This window comes from Photinus pyralis, unplaced genomic scaffold, assembly GCF_008802855.1.
Source record: "Photinus pyralis isolate 1611_PpyrPB1 unplaced genomic scaffold, Ppyr1.3 Ppyr1.4_LG10, whole genome shotgun sequence".
Taxonomy (NCBI): domain Eukaryota; kingdom Metazoa; phylum Arthropoda; class Insecta; order Coleoptera; family Lampyridae; genus Photinus; species Photinus pyralis.
In genome coordinates, this window is record NW_022170250.1 from 15,357,340 (window position 1) to 15,383,511 (window position 26,172).

A 26,172-nucleotide genomic window follows, 5' to 3' on the forward strand; every position below is an offset into this window, starting at 1 on the left:
TATGTTTAAGTAATCTATAACCAACCCCGTAACAACCCTTTAATAATAAATTTCCGTCTGCTTCAAGTTTGCGTAATTTTTTAAGTCATTCATACCTGCATGTAAAGCACTCTTATATTGCGGGGGTTGTTCCTTTACGTAGTACACCGAACATTTTTGTTTCTTTGATAGACTATGTTTAAATAATCTGTAACCAACCCTTAAACAACCCTTTATTAATAAATTTCCGTCTACTTTAGGTTTGCGAAATTTTTTGAGTCATTCATACCTGCATGTAAAGCACTCTTTCTTTGCGGGGGTTGTTCCTTTACGTAGTACACCGAACATTTGTTTTTTTGATAGATTATGTGTAAATATTCTGTAACCAACCCTTAAACAACCCTTTATTAATAAATTTCCGTCTACTTTAGGTTTGCGAAATTTTTTAAGTCATTCATACCTGCATGTAAAGCACTCTTATTTTGCGGGGGTTGTTCCTTTACGTAGTACACCGAACATTTTTGTTTTTTTGATAGACTATGTTTAAATAATCTGTAACCAACCCTTAAACAACCCTTTATTAATAAATTTCCGTCTACTTTAGGTTTGCGAAATTTTTTGAGTCATTCATACCTGCATGTAAAGCACTCTTTCTTTGCGGGGGTTGTTCCTTTACGTAGTACACCGAACATTTGTTTTTTTGATAGATTATGTGTAAATATTCTGTAACCAACCCTTAAACAACCCTTTATTAATAAATTTCCGTCTACTTTAGGTTTGCGAAATTTTTTAAGTCATTCATACCTGCATGTAAAGCACTCTTATTTTGCGGGGGTTGTTCCTTTACGTAGTACACCGAACATTTTTGTTTTTTGATAGATTATGTTTAAATAATCTGTAACCAACCCTTAAACAACCCTTTATTAATAAATTTCCGTCTACTTTAGGTTTGCGAAATTTTTTAAGTCATTTATACCAGCAGGCAAAGCACTCTTAAAATGGGGGGGTTGTTACTTTACGTAGTACACCGAACATTTTGGTTTCTTTGATAGATTATGTTTAAATAATCTGTAACCAACCCTTAAACAACCCTTTATTAACAAATTTCCGTCTACTTTAGGTTTGCGAAATTTTTTAAGGCATTCATACCAGCATGTAAAGCACTCTTATATTGCGGGGGTTGTTACTTTACGTAGTACACCGAACATTTTTGTTTCTTTGATAGATTATGTTTAAATAATCTGTAACCAACCCTTAAAAACCCTTTAAAAATAAATTTCCGTCTACTTTAGGTTTGCGAAATTTTTTAAGTCATTCATACCTGCATGTAAAGCACTCTTACATTGCGGGGGTTGTTCCTTTACGTAGTACACCGAACATTTTTGCTTTTTTGATAGATTATGTTTAAATAATCTGTAACCAACCCTTAAACAACCCTTTATTAATAAATTTCCGTCTACTTTAGGTTTGCGAACTTTTTTAAGTCATTCATACCTGCATGTAAAGCACTCTTCTATTGCGGGGGTTGTTCTTTTACGTAGTACACCGAACATTTCTGTTTTTTGATAGATTATGTTTAAATAATCTGTAACCAACCCTTAAACAACCCTTTATTAATAAATTTCCGTCTACTTTAGGTTTGCGAAATTTTTTAAGACATTCATACCTGCATGTAAAGCACTCTTACATTGCGGGGGTTGTTCCTTTACGTAGTACACCGAACATTTTTGCTTTTTTGATAGTTTAATAATCTGTAACCAACCCCTAAACAACTGGAGATATTTGGGCTTGGGGGTGGGAGGGGAGTACTCCCAGTTCTGCATTCTTCCCCAAACACTCGGAAGTCTTTTATAGAAGGACATCACGAAAGTCCGTAGGGCTGAATAGAAGTTGCATCCTGGGAGTATTTTTTGCTGGTTGGTATGGACTTTCTTCATTTTTGGAAAGAAGCCATAAAATTTGATACCAACGGCTTTCCGAGTATGGAGTACTCGTCAGTAAAGGAAGATTCTGCAGTCCCTTACGCCAAAAAACCGCAACAGTCCCTAAGGCTGAATGGGAGAAAAAATGGGGCACTCGACTTCTGATAACCTTGAAAAATGAAGATCATTGATCTTGGATAAACTTGCAAATGAAAAATGACCTTGAAAATGAAATAGAATATGACAAAACTGAAGTCATTAAACTTTGATGACCTTGAAAAGAAAATATGGCCTTGGTAGCCATTTTTTTTAATAGTAGTGTAACCCACACCCTTCAAAGTGCTACTTAATGCGAATTTTAGGTAATACCGATGCCGATACCGATTATTATAGATTCGGTGTCGATTTTGGATAATAAATATGTAAAAAGACGCCTATCCTTTACTATATATCTCAGCTATTTTAGACCGGCTAAGTGACGAAAAATGCATTATCAGCCTGGATATCAAATCAACTTATAGGCAAGTCACAATCTATAAGAAAATTTTTTTTCCGGATCGATCTGAGACAATTTTTTTTCGGGGCTCAAAAAAAGGCAGTGTATAACCTTCCTTTTTTACCAAAAATCGACTGCACCAAAATTTCTCGGGAAAACACTGTTTCTTATTAGTTTTGGTGCGTAGAATCCAAAACAATTCGTACTTTTTCGATCAGACTTCTCATTCAAAAGTTGTAGACTAGAAACCAATTTCGAAAAAAAATTCAAAGGGCTGTAACTTTTGAACTAGTAGCCCAATCTTGGAACTGTTTGAAATTATGGACTCTACCTCTCCTCGCAAGAAGGGAAGAGATCCGAGCTGTGTTGCTAAAACCGAAAAGTTGTAAGGTCAGTCTCCTAAAGAAGAAGAACGGACATGGGTAGATGTGATGATCGCCCGTGAGATGATGTTTTAGGCAGAGGTGTTAGCAACGAGCCACGAAAAACGAACACTGAGAAGCGAGGAAGCAGGGATCCAGAGAAATAAATAGCAAGGAGTAAAGAGCTACCAGGAACCAGCAAAGGGAAAAAGGAGCAACGAGAAGGTAGGAGAGAAGATCCAATAGGACCGATGAACCAAGCAAACGATATCGCAAACCAATTTTAAATTAAAGAAAGAAGGTTTATTGCTAATTGTTTGGTGTATTCCTGCAAAGGCGTGATTCATTTCTGTTTGTTTGAGTCTGATTTCGCAAGTAGCTCCTTGTTGGCTCTTCGTTGAGCAATCTTAGTAATGCCCTTAAGCTCTCCCATTGTGGACTTGATGAAGAGCAACTGGTGCTCAACGTTCTCCTCGGACAAACTCGACTCGACCTCCTTCCGAGAACACATCGACAAATACAAAGCCCAACAGGCCTGCCTTACGTTTTGCAGATCTTCCAATCTGGCCTTTAGCTCGGAGTTGATGCGCGCAACCATCGTCTCCCAATGCAAGGCCTTGGTCTTGGCTACTTCGTAGCGAATTTGCAGTTCGGCGATTAAGTTATACAGCCCCATCACCTCCAAGGTCTTCGACTCCGTCATCTTGATCACGTTCGCTCTCGCCTCCTCCAGCGTGCTCAAGTCTTCCTCCTGCCGATCGGAGAGGACCTTTCTCGCCTCCGCTAACGCTTCGTAGCGGTCCAAGATCGCGTCGTACGTGCGAAAGATCGGGTACGACTTCGTCACCCTCAACAGGTAGTCCTGCAAGACACTCTTAAACAAGGAGAACTAACACCCCGCAATGTACCTCGTACATCCAATGGCTCTTAATGTTCTTCTCCATTCTCGACTTAATGTCCGCCATGTATTTGTACTCCAAGTCCAAATTGTAAATGGCGACCTCAGTTTTGTTGGCGTTGACAGTCGCCTCGGTTCGCTTTCTCTCGGCGCGCTCGCGCTTCTCTTGGTTTTCTTTGATAAACTTCGGAAGGAGTGAGTTATCATCGCGACTGCCCACCGGCTACTTACCCGGTTGAACTTGACAAAGTTAGATCTGAGCACGTTCTCTTTCTGGTCCAGGTTTCGCCAGAGCGCGTCGACTTCCTCGCGTTTCCGAACGGCTTCCTCCTTTTTCTTGGCGAGCCGCGCCTCGGCATTGTGCAGTTCGCGCTTCTGCAGCACCAGCTCGCCGGTGGGATCGGCGCGCGCGACGTCCCATTCCGGACACTTCCTGAAACGATCGTTTCGGGAAAAGGGCAAGTGAGAATTGAGCTTACTTGACCACAGAGTCAAACGCCTTCGAGTGCAAGAACTCGCGGGCCGCTTGTTCGGGGTGAATTTTTGGAAATTGTAATGGCGCCAAGTCTTTGGTATTTACGGCCATAGTTCAGACTGTCAAGTGTAAACGTCACTAGTGACACTGACGCCGGCAGTTTTCTGAATGTGTGCAGACAACATCAACGCCAACTCAATTGCGCTCAGGTTGAATCCGCATTTTGCCTGGGAATAATCGGCGCCAGTCTGACGGGCGATAACACAATCTTCATGTATTTTACATGACCAAAAGGTCTGGGTCAGAATTATTCTAGCGAGCTTTCCATATTCTTCACTTTATAGTCGACAGTATACCATCAACAGTCTACCGGAACAGTCTAAGACCTACAGTTTTCAGCGCATAAGCCCAATTCTAAACTACGAAATCTAGAATCCATGATCTATAAGACCCGGGATCTGTGGTCCATCGTCCATAGTCCATACTCCACAGTCCGCAATCCATAATCGATAGTCCATAATACGTAACATTAAATGCGGACTCCAGAATGAGCTTTTGGAGCCTTTAGGGGCCCTTTAACGGTCTGGAAGAGATTGCAAATACCTTCCAAACGCTTTGGAATCCATTAATTGTTTCAAAAACCAGAGGTTTTAAACATCCTGCATAGGGTTTAAGAGTGTTTAAGACAAATGCCTTGAAGGGTTTTGTAAAAGTCTTTAAATCAGTCGAAATCAGCCTCAAAACGTCGGCAAGGGTTTGGAGTTCCCAGCCTCTGAAATTTTTTTCTATTCTTTAAGCAGTAAGAACCATAAAAGCTCTCTAAAGACCTATAACAAAGGAACCTTTAATATTTAAGGGTCTCTGTGAATTCTCCAGTCTATAAGAGACGTTTCTATTTAAGAGCGCCCTAGTTTTCAAGAATGGCTGAAAGCTAAACCTTGAAAGGTCTTTATGACGCTGGCTGAGCTTTTGAAGGGAGCAGTAGAGGCCAAACGAAGAGGTGAAAAAATGAAAATGCAGATGATATCCAGACAGATGTCCTAGATTGTAGATCCTAGATTGTAGATCCTAGATTGTAGATCCTAGATTGTAGATCTTAGATTGTAGATATTTGATAGATTGTAGATCCTAGATTGTAAATCATAGTTTGTTGATCCTCGATTATAAGTGCTATATTAAAGGTCTTAGATTGTAGATAGGATCTACATCTACAATCTAAGACCTTTGATATAGATCCTATAATAGATAAATAGATTGTATATTATATGCTGTGGATCCTAGTCCATAAATCCTAGATTGTAGTTCCTGTATTGCAATCCTAGATTCTTGACCCTTGGTTGTAGATCCTAGACTGTATATCTTAAATTATAGATCCCAGATTGTGGTTTGTAGACCCTATAATTCTTCGGATGTAAATCTGACGGTCTCAGCAGTCATACCACGACAGTCGTTAGGTGAAGGTCACATAGACGGCCACCCATACGTAACTATAGATCCTAGTTTGTGGATCCTAGATAGTAGCTCTTAGAGTTAGACGCTATATTGTAGATCCTAAATTTTAGATGCTAGACTGTGGGTAGTCGATGGTAGATCCTAGATTTTTGGTCCTAAATTGGCGATTCCAGATTGTCTATCTTAAATTCTCTATCCTAGATTGTAAATCGCAGATTGTAGATCGTAGATGATAGATAGTAAATCGAGATTGTATAATGTAGATTGTAGCTCGTAGATTGTAGATCCTAGTTTGTAGGCTCTAAATTGTAGATCCTAGACTGTAGATCCTAGTCTGCAGACCCTAGATTGTAGGTTCTAGATTAATGATCCTAAAATATCGATCTTAGACTGTACTCTTCTATAAAAAAAAAGATCGTTCCCACGTCGTTGTCGATATCATTTCAGAGGAAAAGATATAGTGCTTTTTGAGAAATAAGTTTTGGCCAATCTAATTAGTTGTTTACTATTAATACATTTATCAAAGTGTAGGTAATGTCCAGACAGAGAAGACATATAAAGGAGAGAACAAAGTAGTAGAGGGAGGACTTAGAAGACGGTCATGGAGCAGATAGCAAGGCGGAGGTAAAAGACACAAGTTGTAGATTCTAGATTCCAGACTGTAAATCCTAGATTGTCAATCTTGAATTGTAGGTCCTAGGTTCTAGGTCATAGATTCTATAACCTAGACCGTATATCCTAGATTGTAAATAATAGATTGCAGATCCTAGACTTAGAATGTGGATTCTAGATTGTAGATCATAGAATGTAGATCCTAGATTGTGGATTCTACATTGTAGACCCTAGATTGTAGATCCGGAATTGTAGATCCTACATATCAGATCTTAGATTTAGATCCTATATTGTGGATCCTAGATGTTGCATGCTAGATTGTGGGTCATAGATGGTAGATCCTAGATTTATGATCCTACATTGTCGATCCCAGATTGTCTATCTTTGATTAAAGATCCTAGATTGCACATCTTAGTGCGTTCCCTAAATTGTAGATATTAGATAGATTGTATATCTTAGATTGTAAATCATAGTTTGTAGATCCTCGATAATAAGTTCTATATTAAAGTTCTTAGATTCTAGATGCAGATCCTTGGTTCTAGATGTTATATTGTAAAACTAGATTGTATATTATATGCTGTGGGCCCTAGTTTGTAGATCCTATATGGTTGCTAGATTGGAATCCTAGATTGTGGATTATATAGTCTTGACCCTGAACATGTCTGTACCTAGGGACCGCCACCCATACGATACGACACTATAGATCCTAGATTGCGTATCCTACATAGTAGCTCTTAGAGTTAGATCCTATATTGTAGATCCTAAATTTTAGATGCTAGGCTGTGGGTCATAGATGGTAGTTCCTAGATTTTTGATCCTAAATTGAAGATTCCAGATTGTCTATCCTAGATTGTAGATCGTAGTTCGTAGATTGTTGATCGTATAACGTAGATTGTAGATATAGATTGTAGAGAGTTGACTAGATCGTAGATTGTATATTGTAGATCGTACATTGTAGATCGTAGATTGTAGATCGTAGATTGTAGATCGTAGATTGTAGATCGTAGATTGTAGATCGTAGATTGTAGATCGTAGATTGTAGATCGTAGATTGTAGATCGTAGATTGTAGATCGTAGATCGTAGATGGTAGATCGTAGATTGTAGATCGTAGATTGTAGATCGTAGATTGTAGATCGTAGATTGTAGATTGTAGGTCGTAGATTGTAGATCTTAGATTGTTGATCGTAGATTGTAGATCGTAGATTGTAGATCGTAGATTGTAGATCGTAGATTGTAGATCGTAGATTGTAGATCGTAGATTGTAGATCGTAGATTGTAGATCGTAGATTGTAGATCGTAGATTGTAGATCGTAGATCGTAGATTGTAGATCGTAGATCTTAGATTGTTGATCGTAGATTGTAGATTTTAGATCGTAGATTGTAGATCATATATTGCAGATCATAGATTGTGGACTATATTTCAGATCCTAGATTGTAGGTTCTAGATTATTGATCCTAGATTGTAAATCTTATACTCTAGATCTTAGATTGTTGATCCTAAAATATCGATCTTAGATTGTAGATCCTTCTATAAAAAAAATGATCGTTCCCACGTCGTTGTCGATATCATTATAGAGGAAAGGATATAGTGCTTTGTTTTTCTGAGAAATAAGTTTTGGTCAATCTAATTAGTCGTTTACTATTAATAAATTTATCAACAATTTTGTAATAGAAGCAAGGAACCGTTTGCTGTTTGCGGAACTGGCGGCGTTCTCTGTTTGAAGTCTGAAATTACATTTCACATTACGATTTATTTAAAAAAATCCGCAACGCAAGAGTTCGAACGGTTTCTGTAGGTGTGACCAGTGGCCAGCGCCCTGAATTGTTAGAAACCCCGCATTCGGAAATAATCGCAAGATTTAAACTGTTAACGTTATTTTGTAGGCGTGCTAGAAAAAAAATAGTAAGGACGCGTCCAGGAAAAATATCGGTTTGGCATTGGGTTTTGGGCCACCAGCAAAAGCAAAAGTGGAAGGGGAGAGTTTGAAATCGACTACGAAATGTAGAATCCATTGTCTACGAGTCATGGTTTACGGGTCGGGGTCTGTGGTCCATCGTCCATAGTCATAGTTGATAGTCGGCAGTCCACAATTTAGAGTCTTGCAATCCACAGTACACAGTCTACAGTACGTAATGACTTTCCGCGGTCTAACGTTCATGATCGATAGCCAATACAGTTCACAGTCCATACTCCCTAGTCTATGATCCATAGTATTTAGTCCCTAGTCAGTAATTTGTGGATCATCACTTTAACGGTCTGAAAGAGGCTGCGCAAGTATCTTCCAAAGGCTTTGCAATTCATTATTTGGGTTTTAAAAACCAGATATATATATATAAATATATAAATTTGTATTTAGTCCATAACTTTTGATTGAGAGGTCTGATCGAAAAAGTACGAATCGTTTTGGATTCTACGCACCAAAATTAGTGAGAAAAAGTGTTTTCTTGAGAAATTTTGGAGCAGTCGGATTTTTGGTAAAAAAGGAAGGTAAATAACGCCTTTTTTTTGAGGCCGGAAAAAAAAATGACTTAGATCGACCGGGAAAAAACAATTTCTTATAGAGTTTGGCCCGTAGAATCCATAATTGCCAACAGTTCCAAGATTGGACTACTAGATCAAAAAGTTACAGCCCTTTGAATTTTATATATATATATATATATAGATATATATATATATATATATATATATATATAAATAAAGTTCAAAGGGCTGTAACTTTTGATCTAGTAGTCCAATCGTGGAACTGTTTGAAATTATGGATTCTACGGGCCAAACTCTATAAGAAAATGTTTTTTCCCGGTCGATCTCAGACAATTTTTTTTTCCAGCCTCAAAAAAGGCAGTTATTTACCTTCCTTTTTTACCAAAAATCGACTGCTCCAAAATTTCTCGGGAAAACACTTTTTCTCACTAATTTTGGTGCGTAGAATCCAAAACGATTCGTACTTTTTCGATCAGACCTCTGAATCAAAAGTTATGGACTAAATAAAAATTTCGACTATATATATATATATAAATAAAGTTCAAAGGGCTGTAACTTTTGATCTAGTAGTCCAATCGTGGAACTGTTTGAAATTATGGATTCTACGGGCCAAACTCTATAAGAAAATGTTTTTTTCCGGTCGATCTCAGACAATTTTTTTTTCCAGCCTCAAAAAAGGCAGTTATTTACCTTCCTTTTTTACCGAAAATCGACTGCTCCAAAATTTCTCGGGAAAACACTTTTTCTCACTAATTTTGGTGCGTAGAATCCAAAACGATTCGTACTTTTTCGATCAGACCTCTCAATCAAAAGTTATGGACTAAATAAAAAATATATATATATATATATAAATTTGTATTTAGTCCATAACTTTTGATTGAGAGGTCAGATCGAAAAAGTACGAATCGTTGAGAAAAAGTGTTTTCCCGAGAAATTTTGGAGCAGTCGATTTTTGGTAAAAAAGGAAGGTAAATAACTGCCTTTTTTTTTGAGGCCGGAAAAAAAAATGTCTTAGATCGACCGGGAAAAAACATTTCCATATAGAGTTTGGCCCGTAGAATCCATAATTTCCAACAGTTCCAAGATTGGACTACTAGATCAAAAGTTACAGCCCTTTGAACTTTATATATATATATATATAAATATAAACGAAGTGAGTCCCCGAAGCCCCATACCAAAACGTCATTTTCAAAAAATAATTAAAGTGCGAGGTGAGGAGGCGCAGCCGCCGAATCCAACGCCATATCCTCACCTTATCAAAGCATCGCACGCTTCAGTAATTGACAGGACCGTGACCTGACCGATAATGTGAATGCATTAGAAGCACTTTCCGCGCTCGATTATATGCAAATGCGAAGGTTAATTAAACCGTGTGAACTACGGTTTATCACAATACGAGTGTCTTAGTTTTTGGCGATCCACCTATGCTCAAGGCAAACGCAGTGCCAGCATCACGGGATAGTCAAAATGAACTTAGATTGGAGAAAAGTTTAAACGAAATCCAAAACTAGGTTCTACAATGAAAGGTAAGCCTATTTGCTTTGCATATTATGTCACTGACGATTTGAAGGTGTGGCCGCCAGAACGATCTTCGGTTTGCGTCGGCCCATAAACCTCAACTCACAATTCAGCTCGGGCGCCATCAGCATGGCTTTCAAAGCTTACGAGGGCACATCGGACTGCGGATCTCCCCTGGTGGCATTGCACGCCCTCTTAGGATCTAAGGAAGAATGGGACCGCATTTGTCGAGGACTCTCGGAACGATCGTCCCGCTCTATTTTTGCAACGGACCTACGTAACCATGGCGAAAGTCCTCACTGTCCAGAGCACGACTACCCGCGCCTCGCCGAAGATCTAAAACTGTTCCTCGACCAACGTGGGATGGGCAAGGCAAGTTTGTTGGGGCATTCGATGGGAGGAAACACCGCGATGTACTTCAGCCTTAAATATGTAAATTAATTAAATACGATGATAACTACTTGTCATGCCAAGTCTAGCCTCAACTTGTAGATAAAGTGATAGTGGTAGACATTTCACCTGTAAGTGTCCCCTTGATTCTGAAGTCAATGTTCAATAGCGTTACGCACATGCTTAATGCTCAAATGCCATCCCAAGCACTGTCCATGGCAGACGCACGAGTCCACATTGATGATCAACTGGCAAAGCACATAAAAGAGGCCAATGTTCGACGCCATCTTCTCAACAATCTCATCCGAAAACCTGACGGAAGGTAGATAATACCCATAATGGTTGTAAACTTCATTTAGGGTGTAATTTTGCAGTTTCGCCTGGAGAGCAAATAGCTCAACGTTAGTTAGAGATCCCTATGCCAATTTCGTGACCTTACCAGCTAAGTGCTTTGAGTGTAAATTCGATGGTTCCATCTTATTCCTAAACGGAGGCGACTCAACATTTTTTCCGTGAGTAGAATCTTATTTCCGAATGTACTTTTTCCAATCGCAGTTCTTTAGGGAAACCGATCGTTCGCCAATCTTGCAATTGTTTCCGAATGCGGAGTTTCAAACGATTCAGGGCGCTGGCCACTGGCCACATCTACAGAAACCGTACGAACTCTTGCGTGCCTGTGCGGATTTTTTAAATAAATCGTAATGTGCAATGTAATTTCAGACTACAAACAGAGAACGTCACCGGTTCTGAAAACGGTTCCTTGATTGTGTTATGAAATGGTTGTCAGATTTATTGATATTAAACGACTAATAACATTGACCAAAACTTATTTCTCAAAGAATCATCTTTTCCTCTAGAATAATATTGATAACGACTTGTCTAAAAGCGACGTGGGAACGATCACCTTTTTATGGAAGTAGCTACAATCTAAGATCGACACTCTACGATCAACAATCTAGGATCTACAATTTAGGATCTACCATCTAAGATCTACAATCTAAGATTTACAATTTAGGATCTACAATCTAGGACCTACAATCGAGGATATACAATCTAGGATATACAATCTAGGATATACAATCTAGGATCTATATTCTAGGATCTACAATCTAGGATCAACAATCTAGGATCTACAATCCAGGATTTAGTCTTGAATTTAAAATCTAGGAGCTTCAATCTCAATAGAATCTAGGACTCACAATCTAAAATCTACATTCTAGGCTCTACCAGCTAGGACCCGTAAGTAATTAAGGACGTACAATCGAGTATATACAATCTACGATCTAAAATCTAGGACCTACCATCTAAAATCTAGTATCTACAATCTAAGAGCTACAATCTAGGATCTACAGTGTAGGATCTTCAATATAGGATCTACAGTGTAAGTTCTACAATCTAGGATCTACCATCTAAGATCTACAATCTAAGATTTACAATTTAGGATCTACAATCTAGGACCTACAATCGAGGATATACAATCTAGGATATTTTTTTGCCTTTATTTTTTAAGTGGGCGGGGTTTCAGCCGAGGCTGCTCTACCAACCCAACCCACTATACATTTACAAATATCCATGCCCGAACGCGGATTCGAACCAGGGACCCTGTACCGCAGTCGAGCTTCCACTGAACTGCGCTACGGGCCGGNTCTAGGATCTACAATCTAGGATCAACAATCTAGGATCTACAATCCAGGATTTAGTCTTGAATTTAAAATCTAGGAGCTTCAATCTCAATAGAATCTAGAATTCACAATCTAAAATCTACATTCTAGGCTCTACCAGCTAGGACCCATAAGTAATTAAGGACGTACAATCGAGGATATACAATCTACGATCTAAAATCTAGATCTATAATCTAAGAGCTACATCTAGGATCTACGTAGGATCTTCAATATAGGATCTAGTCTAAGTTCTACAATCTAGGATCTACCATCTAAGATCTACAATCTAAGATTTACAATTTAGGATCTACAATCTAGGACCTACAATCGAGGATATACAATCTAGGATATACAATCTAGGATATACAATCTAGGATCTATATTCTAGGATCAACAATCTAGGATCTACAATCCAGGATTTAGTCTTGAATTTAAAATCTCTAAGAGCTTCAATCTCAATAGAATCTAGGACTCACAATCTAAAATCTACATTCTAGGCTCTACCAGCTAGGACCCATAAGTAATTAAGGACGTACAATCGAGGATCTACAATCTACGATCTAAAATCTAGGACCTACAATCTAAAATCTAGGATCTACAATCTAAGAGCTACAATCTAGGATCTACAGTGTAAGATCTTAAATATAGGATCTACGATTTAAGATCTACAATCTAGGATCTTCAAGATAGGATTTGCTATTCTCTCTTTCTGCGTTTTGCTCTTCTAAGCCCTGTCCTCCCCTTCACTTTGCTGAGGTATCATGGTCTCGCCTGTCCTCTTTTAGGGTGCCCTTTCTATTTTATTGTTTAGAAATCTCCAGTCTTTTGCTGCCTTGTCTGTCCTTTCCAACCCTCTCTTACTCTCTACGGCTGTATTTTACTGTATCCTGCTGATTCCCCCTATCATTCCCTCTCCTACCTTCTGCTGTCCTCTATCTTTTTGCATCTTAACTCTCTCCTATCGCAAGGCGTCCCTTCAGCTTTTCTACCCTGTAACCGAATTGGAAGGGGAACGGGCCTTTGCTCCTGTCCCATTCTGATCTTTCATGCCCGTCTACTTTTTACTGCGTTTTCCTATTCTGTATTGCACACCTTTTCTTGTCCACTTCTGATGTGGTCTGCCCCATCCTGTGCATATGCCTCATTTTCCGCCATGCCCTCTTCACTCTTTGGGCTTTCCTGTTATTTCTTGCTCTCTCCTGCTTTGTTCTGTACAATCTAGGATCTACAATTTAGGATCTGCAATCCAGGATCTACAATCCAGGACCTATAATCTAGAACATACAATCTATGATTTACAAACTAGAATCTTCACCCTAGGATTTACAATTTAGGATATACCATCTAAGATCTACAATCTAGGATCTACAATCTAAGATCTACAATCTAAGATATACAATTTAGGATCTACAACCTAGGATCTACCATCTAAGATCTACAATCTAGAATCTAGGATATACAATCTAGGATATACAATCTAGGAGCTTCAACCTCAACAGAATCTAGAATCTAGGACTCACAATCTAAAGCCTATATTCTAGGATCCACTATCTCGGACCTATAGTTTAGGACGTATAATCGAGGATCTTCAATCTAGGATGGACAATCTAAGATCTGTCCTTCTGTTCTTTCCCCGACATTCTATTGCTCCACCCGGCTGTCTCCTGTCCCTCTCTGCACTATCGTACCATTTGATATGTTCTTATTCTCCGTCCTGCTCTTCTATGCCCTTCCTACTGATGTTTTCTAATCTAACTTGTTCTGCCATGTCTTAATCCAATCCCTATTCACCTCCGTTGTCTTCTATGCCGCTTTTCTCTCTCGTCTGCCATTTTCATTCTGGACATACTCTTTCATTCTCCTGTTTTCTCTCCTGCCCACTCCTTCCCTCTTCTACTGTAACATGGTCTCTCCTGTCTTCTCTCTTACTCTTTTCTGTTCACTTGTTCTTTCATTCTGACCTCTCCCGGCTCCGTTTGTTTTTTTCATTGTCCCTCTCTCCTCGTTCTATCTGCGTCTTTCACCCTTGCCTTGTTTTCGAACCCCTCCCACTACTGCTCTTTACTGTCCTCCATGCGTCCACTCTGACTGACAGGACATCATCTGCTCTTTTCTGTTCTCTCTTCTTTTCCTCTACGCTGTTATCTTCCGTCCTCTACTGCCTTATCGTGTCCTCTCTTCTTCCTGCAGGCACTGGCCCTATTCTCTTATGTTTTCTCCTGCTCTCTTATAACTTTCCGATCTTCTCGTGCACTTCCTGTCCTCAGCTGACCTACCCCCTGCCCTTTCCTGTGTGTTTCCCCCCTTTCGTTTCTCTTCATGCTCACTCATGCTCTCTGGTGTCTTTTTGTCCCATTTACCGTTATCGCTTTGTCTCTCCTTATCATGTGCCCTATCACGTTCTTTCCTATCTTCTATTCGCTCTTGTTTCGGTTTGACAACCTTGTTCTTTGCTGTAGTTTCTCCTTCTCTTCTGATTTTTTCTATCAGGTCTTTTTGGTTTTGTCCTATTTTATCTTCTATTGTACTTGTCCCGATTCCTTTGGTATTTCCCGAACTGTCTTGTCTTTTCCTGATGTAATCCGCGCTTTCATACCCTGTTCGGTCACTTTCTGTTCTGTCTCTGCTCTATTTTACCATATCCTGTCGTTTCCTACTATCTTTTGCTTCGTTACTTACTCAACTCATGCCCTCTCATACTTTTCACGCCTTCATCTGCCAGATCCAACCATCAGCCACCTTTTTCCTCTCTGACCCTGTAAGTATCTTGTATAACATCACAATATATGACCTACAATCTATGATCTACAATCTGAGATGTACAATTTAGGATTTACAGTCTAGAATCTACAACTAGGATCTACAATCTAGGATCTACAATCTAGGATCTACAATCTAGGATATACAATTTAGGATCTACAATTTAAGGATCTGCAACCTAAGATCTACAATCTAAGATCAACAATCTAGGATCTACCATTTAGGATCTACAGTTTAGGATCTACAATCTAGTATCTACAATCTAGGATCTACAATCTAGTATCTACAATCTAGGATCTACAATCTAGGATCTACAATCTAGGATCTACAATTTAAGGATCTGCAACCTAAGATCTACAATCTAAGATCAACAATCTAGGATCTACCATTTAGGATCTACAGTTTAGGATCTACAATCTAGTATCTACAATCTAGGATCTACAATCTAGGATCTACAATCTAGGATCTACAATTTAAGGATCTGCAACCTAAGATCTACAATCTAAGATCAACAATCTAGGATCTACCATCTAAGATCCACAGATTTACCTTTTCTGTTCTCTCACGTCTTTTCTTGTCCCCTCCTGTTCTCTTTTGTCTTACTATGTGGTCTCTTGTCATCACGTATTATTTGGTTCTAATCCACTGTCCTATACTGCCCTATCGCAACCTCTCTTATTGCGTCCTCGTACCTACCATCACCTGGTGTCTTCTGTGTCTTCGTGCATCCCGAGAGACCTCCCCTGCTCTCTGCTGTTGAGAATCGGGATACATACATGGTACGATACACGGTTGTGGAATTCTGTGGCGCATATGCAACCAAACCAACAGCTCACTTCAATCGGTTGCATACTTGGCAGTAGCTCACCTCCATTTAAGCCAAAATCCTCTTAAATCAGTTTTAATTATACACGAATCTACATAACTCCATTGTTCACTGCCGAATTAGATTCCGCGATGAATTATGGCCAACTACAAAACGTCAACTCTCCTACACGCCATGATTAATATTAATCATTCTTCATATCTCGGTACATCATTTGAATATCCGACTTGCCTTATAAGGAACGTGGAGCTACGGTTATGTAATAATTTAAATTCGATGTTTTCGAGACGTCGTCGTGCGTGACCACTACTATTCCAGGTATAGGTACCCATCACCAAAGAAAGGTTTTACTTTGGACTCGCGTGCGAAATCCTGTTTGGAAGATTAATGTTATAATTATTAGCTACGCCGATGTTAATTGCGTCCGAAATCTGGCGCCATTGGCAGAAACTGGTTTGCTTAAATATTTTCCGCCAATTGCTTATTAAGTTATGGAAATGTTTACACTACCCGTGGTTTCTTTCAGGAACTGTAAGGTTGCTCTGTCAGATGATGACGTCAAACAGCAAGAAAAGCTTCAAGCGCCCCATTTAAAGGTCATCAAACGCTTCTCATTATCCTATCCTAATTAACTAAGCAGGCTGGTTTCCACAACGTCGCTTTCTGCCATGATTGGAATTTTTCTTGAAAATTCGTTTTTATTTTATGAACCGTTCTCCACCTGGAAATTACCAGTTTTAGTGATCACTCTGTAGATGAACACCCGGTATCATTAAGCGTTTAAGGGCGAAGATTGTCGCTCTGAAAGTATTTAGAAATTGAAGATAGAAGTTGTGTTTCAACCGCCGACACTGTAAATAATGCTGCAGTTAGGGAATGCAATACCGGGATCCCGCAGCATTTTTGCGGGATTAACCGTTTACTTTGTTAATGAAACGCATAACGGAGAAGTTATTTTTTAAATAATTGTTAAACTTTTTTCGTTAAAAATGTACTATGATTTTTGAGGCACTTTAGAAGTTCACCTTTTTGTGCTTTACAGGTGAGGTTTTTTTGAGTTCTAAGTTAGGCCGAATGTACTTTTTTGTTAAATATTGTGATAATTAGCGACTTATTTTAATGCAGAAGTTAACCGCACAGAATTGCTTAGTTGCCAATTTATTTAAAGTTTTGCGGGATCCCGCAAATACCGGGATCCCGCGGGATTAACATTTAGCAATCCCGCAAATACCGGGATTGAGATTTTGCTGCGGGATTGCATTCCCTAGTCACATTCTATAAGAAATTTTTTTTCCGGATCGATCTGAGACAATTTTTTTTCGGGGCTCAAAAAAAGGTAGTGTATAACCTTCCTTTTTTACCAAAAATCGACTGCACCAAAATTTCTGGGGAAAACACTTTTTCTTATTAATTTTGGTGCGTAGAATCCAAAACAATTCGTACTTTTTCGATCAGACTTCTCAATCAAAAGTTATAGACTAGAAACCAATTTCGAAAAAAAATTCAAAGGGCTGTAACTTTTGAACTAGTAGCCCAATCTTGGAACTGTTTGAAATTATGGATTCTACGGGCCACATTCTATAAGAAAATTTTTTTTCCGGGTCGATCTGAGACAATTTTTTTTTCGGGGCTCAAAAAAAGGCAGTGTACAACCTTCCTTTTTTACCAAAAAAATCGACTACACCAAAATTTCTCGGGAAAACACTTTTTCTTATTAATTTGGGTGCGTAGAATCCAAATCAATTCGTACTTTTTCGATCAGACTTCTCAATCAAAAGTTATAGACTAGAAACCAATTTCGAAAAAAAATTCAAAGGGCTGTAACTTTTGAACTAGTAGCCCAATCTTGGAACTGTTTGAAATTATGGATTCTACAGGCCACATTCTATAAGAAAATTTTTTTCCGGGTCGATCTGAGACAATTTTTTTTTCGGGCCTCAAAAAAAGGCAGTGTATAACCTTCCTTTTTTACCAAAAATCGACTACACCAAAATTTCTCGGGAAAACACTTTTTCTTATTAATTTTGGTGCGTAGAATCCAAAACAATTCGTACTTTTTCGATTGGACCTCTCAATCAAAAGTTATAGACTAGAAACCAATTTCGAAAGAAAATTCAAAGGGCTGTAATTTTTGAACTAGTAGCCCAATCTTGGAACTGTTTGAAATTATGGATTCTACAGGCCACATTCTATAAGAAAAATTTTTTTTCCGGATCGATCTGAGACAATTTTTTTTTCGGGGCTCAAAAAAAGGCAGTGTATAACCTTCCTTTTTTACCAAAAATCGACTGCACCAAAATTTCTCGGGAAAACACTTTTTCTTATTAATTTTGGTGCGTAGAATCCAAAACAATTCGTACTTTTTCGATCAGACTTCTCAATCAAAAGTTATAGACTAGAAACCAATTTCGAAAGAAAATTCAAAGGGCTGTAACTTTTGAACTAGTAGCCCAATCTTGGAACTGTTTGAAATTATGGATTCTACAGGCCACATTCTATAAGAAAATTTTTTCCGGGTCGATCAGAGACAATTTTTTTTTCGGGGCTCAAAAAAAGGCAGTGTATAACCTTCCTTTTTTACCAAAAATCGACTACACCAAAATTTCTCGGGAAAACACTTTTTCTTATTAATTTTGGTGCGTAGAATCCAAAACAATTCGTACTTTTTCGATCAGACTTCTCAATCAAAAGTTATAGACTAGAAACCAATTTCGAAAAAAAATTCAAAGGGCTGTAACTTTTGAACTAGTAGCCCAATCTTGGAACTGTTTGAAATTATGGATTCTACAGGCCACATTCTATAAGAACATTTTTTTCTGGGTCGATCTGAGACAATTTTTTTTCGGGGCTCAAAAAAAGGCAGTGTATAACCTTCCTTTTTTACCAAAAATCGACTGCACCAAAATTTCTCGGGAAAACACTTTTTCTTATTAATTTTGGTGCGTAGAATCAAAAACAATTCGTACTTTTTCGATCAGACTTCTCAATCAAAAGTTATAGACTAGAAACCAATTTCGAAAGAAAATTCAAAGGGCTGTAACTTTTGAACTAGTAGCCCAATCTTGGAATTGTTTGAAATTATGGATTCTACAGGCCACATTCTATAAGAAAATTTTTTTTCCGGGTCGATCTGAGACAATTTTTTTTTCGGGGCTCAAAAAAAAGGCAGTGTATAACCTTCCTTTTTTACCAAAAATCGACTGCACCAAAATTTCTCGGGAAAACACTTTTTCTTATTAATTTCGGTGCGTAGAATCCAAAACAATTCGTACTTTTTCGATTGGACCTCTCAATCAAAAGTTATAGATAAGAAACCAATTTCGAAAAAAATTCAAAGGGCCGTAACTTTTGAAATAGTAGCCCAATCTTGGAACTGTTTGAAATTATGGATTCTACAGGCCACATTCTATAAGAACATTTTTTTTCCGGATCGATTGCCAATTTATTTAAAGTTTTGCGGGATCCCGCGGGATTAACATCTAGCAATCCGGCAAATACCGGGATTGAGATTTTGCTGCGGGATTACATTCCCTAGCTGCAGTTAATCCGCCGTTTGCAACCGTTCCCGTGGGAATATTTAAATTATTTTTACAGCCACCTTCCGATTAAATCGAGATTACATCCGTTGGGCGCGCCCTTAAAAAATTTCAATTTTGACACCGGTTCCGTATTTTTCAGACGTCAGGGAAGGATGCTAAATTAAAGGAGTTGTAATTTTGAGATGTAGATAACCGAATATGCTGTGTCGGTTGGAAAAACCGTCGCTCTCCCATGACATAACCGAACTTTATATAAGGTATACGCTTAATTTGTAGATCTTTTGCTTTCTGCTTTTTGCATCTTTACAAACTACGTTTTATAAATACCGTAATTTTGAGCATTTCCATAAATTTTTTTGCATTCAGGGCGTTTAATCTTTGCTTCTATATGAAGTTTACCGCATCGTATCTTGCCCAGTACCTGCTGCCGCTCCGTTAAATGCAAAGTAAGCTTATTATCTCGCATCCTGCATTTGATTTCCCGTAAAAACCGCTACCGAATCCGACTATTTACTGTTCCTGCTTTGGGAAATTGGTGCGTGCGCTTGTTTGTTTTAGCATTCACCAGAGCCGACCACCGCTTGCTCTTTACAATTCCTGAAACTGCCGCACTCCTGTTGAGTCCTTTTCGATTAGGCATACATACTAGCATAAAGTTTAGGTTAAGGCCGCCTTGTTCATTGCTATAGCACTTAGAAAACAAAAATTCGATTAAAAACATCATTTCGTGCAAGAAGAAGAACGTGGCTTGTCGGGTTCGTAGGCAAAAAAGGAACCTTACGGAAAACAATTAATAAATCAATACCTAGTGAGCTGAAGGCGAGTTCTGGATAAGCTTTCCGCTAAATCCGCCTTGCTCATTGGTATAGTATTTAGTGCCCGGGGGCAAAGGAACCAAACAAACCTTTTACAACCAGATTATTTAGATTATTAAGAAAAAAATAGCAATTTTAAGGTTTCTTATTTTAATTGTCGACCGCCTGCGTGCGGAGTAATACGTCCAAACAAGCTTTATAAGCGATTTTGTGTATTTCGTGTATTGCGGAATAAATTTGTGTCATTGTCGATCAATTAAGTGTGTTTATTCAAATCCATTGTGCGACCCGGATAGAGTTTTTCGTTTCGTGCCCAAGATTTATTTCAGGTGTGTAATAAGTTCTTCGAGGCTACTGAGTCTCCCAAATTATTAACATTGAGATTTTTCATTATGACAGGAGCTGGACGTCTACGAGGAAAATAAGACTCTATAGTGTGAAGTTGGAGTGTCATCAGGAAAAATTAAATTACCTACTCATTAATGTGATGAGCACAAAGTTTTAAGCACAAATTGGCACAAGGATAATTAAAACTTAATTAATAAACGTATGTTTATTGATGTGATAGTGGTTTATGGGAGAAGACTTTCGATCGATCTACTACCCCAAGCTGAAATTCGTAATGAGATACCCTCAATTCATTGTCAAAAGGTCATCTCCAAGTACATTAACATCTGTGTCGAACCGAAACAGCATCATAGGTGGCATTGAATCTAAAACCTAAACAAAACACTGCGCAGAAAAGCATTGATATTCAAATTTCGATTCCAACCACGACGGCGTCAAGGCGCTGGGTTTCCCATTAAAATCGTGATATACGATTCGAGCCGGTACGGACGACAATGGCGCTTGGAAATTCATTCGTGACATTAAAAAGAGGACGGAATCGGCGTGCCGGTGATGTAAACAAAACACGTCCTAATAAATTTCAGTCGCGTTTGGGGAAAAAAAATTCGCGAAAACAAAGTCGTAGATCAAGGCCTGTTTAACAAAACATCATTTTTTCGCGGTCTATACCTACGCGAGAACGTGAAACAATTAACCGTAACAAAATGGCGCGAAATCGCGCTAACATTGAGAAGGTTAATTTTCTTCGTCGTAGCTTCGTAATGAATTAAGGCCTCCAGGTTCATTGCACCTGATTCGGGGTACCGTTAACTCTCTTTCGCACTTTCTCCTCGTCGAAAATTCTTCCTGTTTTCGTTGACAGTTCCGTTCCGGTAGGAATTTCGTCGTGTCGCCAATGTAATCCGGGTGTCGGCGCCGTCGCGGGGACAATAATATTTTTACGAATTTCCGTGTATAATCATAAATTATCGGCGGATTCTCAAGAAGGCCGTGTCGCGACCTTCCAATGTTATTACGAAGGAATGTGCCTGAAACAAATGTTTTTTTTTTGTGCGGCCCCAGCTCGCTTACTATACGCGCGTCACTAAAGTCACAAAAAAATAAAAGTTATGAACATATTTTTTGTATATTAAAAACAACATGCTAATAAATATTAATGCTTCTAATAAAAAAAAACTTGAAATTGTTGCATCTTTTAAAAGTTTATACTAATGTTGATGTTTGGCCGGTGACATTTCGAATTTGTTTACGAATTCATGCCATATAAGGTAAAGTCGTGTGGTACACGTGCGACTTTTACCCAAAAAAAAGTCGAGCGTTACAGGAACTTGGAATCGGTCCGCGTGAGTCATCGCCGATTGGGGTCCAAAAGACTCTGGAGGAATTCGTCGAAAAAAGTCGGCAGTCCCATAAAATAATAAATTAATCGAAAAGATCATAGACGTAAGAAGAGATGAATCGCGGATTCCCCAAAATCAGCGAGCGATGGAATGCGGATCGTGACGTCAGTAGAAATCTCGTATAAAGCTTATGAAAACACGAGAGTCGAACATTAGATTACTGTTGCTTGTGCAAGTTGTACTAAACGCGAAAAAATGAACGGTTCAAGTATGTTCTCGTTGTTGCTAATTTTAAGTGCTAGTGCTAGTTACGTATCGGCATCGGCGATACCGATGTGGGAGTTACTCAGCAAGGCAGAAAAGGTAAGCAATTGCGGAACTGAAAATCGAGGGCGTCCCTAATTTCCCGATTTTAACAGTTGTCCTATCTCTACTCGATGTTTGCGTATCAAGTGGAGGAATTCTGCGAATTTTCGGAAGCGGCAGATTGTAGTCAGGACCTGCTGAAATACGGGTTGGCCAAACTGAAATCGATGCCCGAGGATAGTCTGGACACTATGGATCCGTACCAAAGAGGCGCCAGTAGTATAAGTGAGTAGCCTTCGACCGGCTATCTGGGTCACGGTAATTAACATCATAATTGATTACAGTTTGGAATTCAATCATGGAAGGTCATCGCGCAAACAAGCCGAAAGTTCAGACGACGACCGCCGCGCCGAACTTCGAGAACAATCTCGACCTCTCCTTCGGCGACGAGCTGGGAAGTCAGGGACTGGCGTCCGCTAAAATAGACAACGTCGTGCGCGTCCCGCCGCCCGCCGATTTCAAGTACGAGACGCCCAAATCGCAGTACGTCATCAAAACGGGAACGCCCGAATACAAAATCAGACAGCCCGCGAAAAACGCGCTGCCCTTCGAGGACATCCTCCACTCCACCGCCCTCAACGACGACATAGACAACTTCAGCCCGAACACCCCACTGTCCGGACCCATGGTGGTGCGCGTACGCCTCGACGGAACGCCCGTGGACGACACGTACCGCAAGGCGCCCCAAGACGAAGACCTAAAGCACCACAAGCTCTCCCAAATCCTCCTCCCTTCGCTCTGAGCGATCTCAAAGTAATATCGACTGTGCCATTGTGGGCGAGCTTCCCTCCTTTATAAGAAGTCGAACTCGTCCTGATTTTGTGATATCACTAACCTATTTATTGTGAATTATGGTTATTTAAGTGTGCCTGCTTTTAGATCTAAGTATTTATAAACTGGAATTTTATTTATGTTTTTTTTTTTTGTAATAAAACTATTATGTCTAGTGGCGCACTTGGGTTCAATGAACGACGTTGGCAAAGACATGACCTTGCGGATGGATCGATGTGCACTTCCTGTTGCGATTATAAACAAATGCAAGTCGGCGAGGCATAGCAATCCGAGATCGTTTACCGTGACGTGTTCTGTCGCACGTGGAAAAATGATACCCCCAAATATGTTACTCAAAGCGGTTCCGCGCCTAGGGCATTTACAGCTTAATCTACAGCGTGTTTAAATCTTGTCCACATATAGTGCTGATGAAAAGAAGCCAAAAAGTCTTTATAATCATAGGTTCGCAAAATTAAGTGTTCCATATTATATATATAAAGTTCAAAGGGCTGTAATTTGTGATCTAGTAGTCCAATCTTGGAACTGTTTGAAATTATGGATTCTACGTGCCAAACTCTATAAGAAAATGTTTTTTCCCGGTCGATCTCAGACAATTTTTTTCTACGGCCTCAAAAAAGGCAGTGTATTACCTTCCTTTTTACCAAAAATCGACTGCTCCAAAATTTCTCGGGAAAACACTTTTTCTCACTAATTTTGGTGCGTAGAATCCAAAACAAATCGTACTTTTTCGATCAGATCTCAAATATCGACGCGATATATATATATATATATATATATATATATATATATATATGATAGTGTATTTTTTTGAAAATTTTGATACAAATCGTCGTCTCCGTATCTGCACATAATCGTGTTCGATATTTTATGATGGACTATTTGCGTCAAATTACATTCAATTTGCGATTATTTAAAAATTAACGCGATTTTATTAGCTAATGTCAACGTTTGAGGCACCAAAAACGTCAATTAGGGATCTCAAATGTTCACCAAACTTTTGCACCGACTTCATCTCGTAGTAAAGCTATAATTTGTGATAATCCACCCTTATGGTTAGGTCACACACCTCTACATCCGAAACAAAAATATGATATGCTCTGTATATAACCAATCGACCGTTTTGCGCAGATGCCGAACACTAGGGGATTTTCGTAACGAAGCTAGGGGAGAATGAAGAAGATGGCGACGAGGTCGACGGAAGGCATCACGCGTTCCCGGTTTTTTTTATTCTTGATTATTTTGGTGGTGGTGTTTTAAAGATGTAATTACAGATAGTAACCATTTTATTCTTTCTTGTACTTACCATTAATCATTGAATTTCTTGTCACATTTTGCTGATTTTGCATAAACTACGATATCTGAATCATGGCGTACTCCATGCCTTTGTTTTGAGTACCGTTAGATGAATCGTGTTTGTTATACTGTACCGATGATTATGCCATTATTTTGTTTAATTAAGTAGTTACTTCTGTATTTACGAGGAATTGATTATCAGCACGATGTTGCTCTGTTCGATTGACCCGTAACTATTCCGTGAGGGAAGTACCTCTAATACAGTTTGATCGTTCGCTGTATCTGTTGCCTACTCGTCTCATGCGGATTGCAGTTCTTAGCATCTTAGCAATGCGAGTGGGGGCCCTCTCATTAACATTTCCTCTATTTAAAATATGTTCTGCTTGAGTGATAATCGATTTTCACATAAGTGCTTACCATTGGCCATTGGCATTCTCACGTATACTTTTCGTGTTAAATTAAATTATGTTAAGTAGGAGTTAAGGAGTTGAGCCACACCATTTACATGTTTCCTATGTACATATGCCATTTATTATTTGACGAGTTGTGTTATCTCAATTGATCGTGCAGGTATTTTGTACTGAATTGATTTATCATGTTTTCCACTGCATTTATGATGTCTTGTGTATTTTGTTTTTATGAACTTGTTTAATTGCATTTGATTTAATTATCTGATTTTTCTCACACAATTTGAGATGTTTTATTTTTTTTCTCTTGCATTTTATTGCTGTACGTGATTTATTTCATGTATTTGTGTCGCCTATGCCAGGGTTTTCGTCCCGTAGAAGGTTTCCCTGACATGGTCTTGTTGTGTGCGTTAATATATTTATTTGTTCTTGTCCTTTCTTACGCAAAAAAATTCTGTCTTTTATTTAATTCCCTTCCCGATTATGTCTCACGTCCCATAAAAGAACAGATTACACAACGTAGGAGTCCATTCGCGCCACCCATATCGAGCCGACTGCCATCCAAATTCAAAAGTGCCGCGAAACGTCCCTCGTTTCGACTTGAAAGGTAGGTGGCTCTGCTTGTAGATTTTTTGCCAGAGTTACGGTAAGTATAGGGTAAGTCAACGATTTCAGTGTCGGCTTGATAGACCCCTAGGAACATTACAAATTATATGGGAAATTCTAAGTTTTCAAATTTATAAGAGGTATCTTCGTTTTTTTGGTAATATTGCCTATATAATAATAAGTAAATAAATAAAATTCAATGCGATTTGTAGGTAATAGGAACATCAAATCCCTGGCAAACATCTGCACTCACTAATTTTTTATTAGATTTTCATAAGACATACGCTCGGCTCCGGCGGCTTCGCCGCCTCGCCTCGCCCTATTAGTTCTTTAAAGCACATTGTTAAACTGGAATATTTTAAAATATTTAGCACTGTAAATATAACGCACGCCCGTCAAAGTAACACATCGTCGAAGATCTTTTAATTTCCTAACTTAAAAACGATTTCTGATGGTAACGTTCTACTTCTGCTTAAAACATGGCCCCTGTATGTGCCATGCAAATATTCGCATATTCTTGAAATGAGTAAACTGTCGTACAATCTACCATAAAAAGTTCGTTCAATTTGCTCCATAAATACGAGTTACGTATTGCGCAGGCAAAGTACGATTTCTGGCGCATGCATTTTGTTTGCTTTTATGTTAAAGGGATTACCATACAAATTTCGACTAAATTGCTCCATAAATAAGTTGCGTTTTGCGCATGTTTGGATAATGCATTTCTAAGGCGATTGCACCGATTGTACTTTATGATCATAATACAAACGCACTGCAACGACATCATATAGGCCAATGATAATCCGAAACAAATTTACTCGGTCGCGCGAAAGTT

At 38.9% G+C, this 26,172-nt stretch overlaps 3 protein-coding genes across 4 annotated transcripts; 2 read left to right on the top strand and 1 right to left on the bottom strand.

Moving 5' to 3' along the window:
* Positions 1 to 3,080: 3,080 nt before the first annotated feature.
* LOC116161860 (coiled-coil domain-containing protein 42 homolog) lies at positions 3,081 to 4,358 on the bottom strand. Its single transcript, XM_031475333.1, has 4 exons — positions 4,137 to 4,358; positions 3,889 to 4,090; positions 3,668 to 3,841; positions 3,081 to 3,621 (listed from the first exon to the last, which is right to left on the bottom strand). The coding sequence occupies exons 1-4, from the start codon at positions 4,241 to 4,243 to the stop codon at positions 3,103 to 3,105; spliced, it is 1,002 nt and encodes a 333-aa protein (XP_031331193.1). The 5' UTR covers positions 4,244 to 4,358; the 3' UTR covers positions 3,081 to 3,102.
* A 5,704-nt stretch (positions 4,359 to 10,062) lies between these two features.
* LOC116161864 (protein ABHD11-like) lies at positions 10,063 to 11,406 on the top strand. Of its 2 annotated transcripts, none has more exons than XM_031475341.1 (5): positions 10,063 to 10,205; positions 10,250 to 10,629; positions 10,677 to 10,909; positions 10,962 to 11,099; positions 11,151 to 11,406. In XM_031475341.1, the coding sequence occupies exons 1-5, from the start codon at positions 10,199 to 10,201 to the stop codon at positions 11,287 to 11,289; spliced, it is 897 nt and encodes a 298-aa protein (XP_031331201.1). In that variant the 5' UTR covers positions 10,063 to 10,198; the 3' UTR covers positions 11,290 to 11,406. The 2 variants fall into 2 exon arrangements, with proteins under 2 accessions (XP_031331201.1, XP_031331202.1); XM_031475342.1 differs by having other exon boundaries at positions 10,069 to 10,205; positions 10,263 to 10,629.
* Positions 11,407 to 21,847: 10,441 nt separating this feature from the next.
* LOC116161865 (rhythmically expressed gene 5 protein) lies at positions 21,848 to 23,188 on the top strand (the record flags this gene model as incomplete). The annotated part of the gene is given in 3 exon segments (XM_031475343.1): positions 21,848 to 22,239; positions 22,296 to 22,467; positions 22,527 to 23,188. Coding segments are annotated over 3 exon segments (738 nt in total). The 3' UTR covers positions 22,985 to 23,188.
* Positions 23,189 to 26,172: the final 2,984 nt, after the last annotated feature.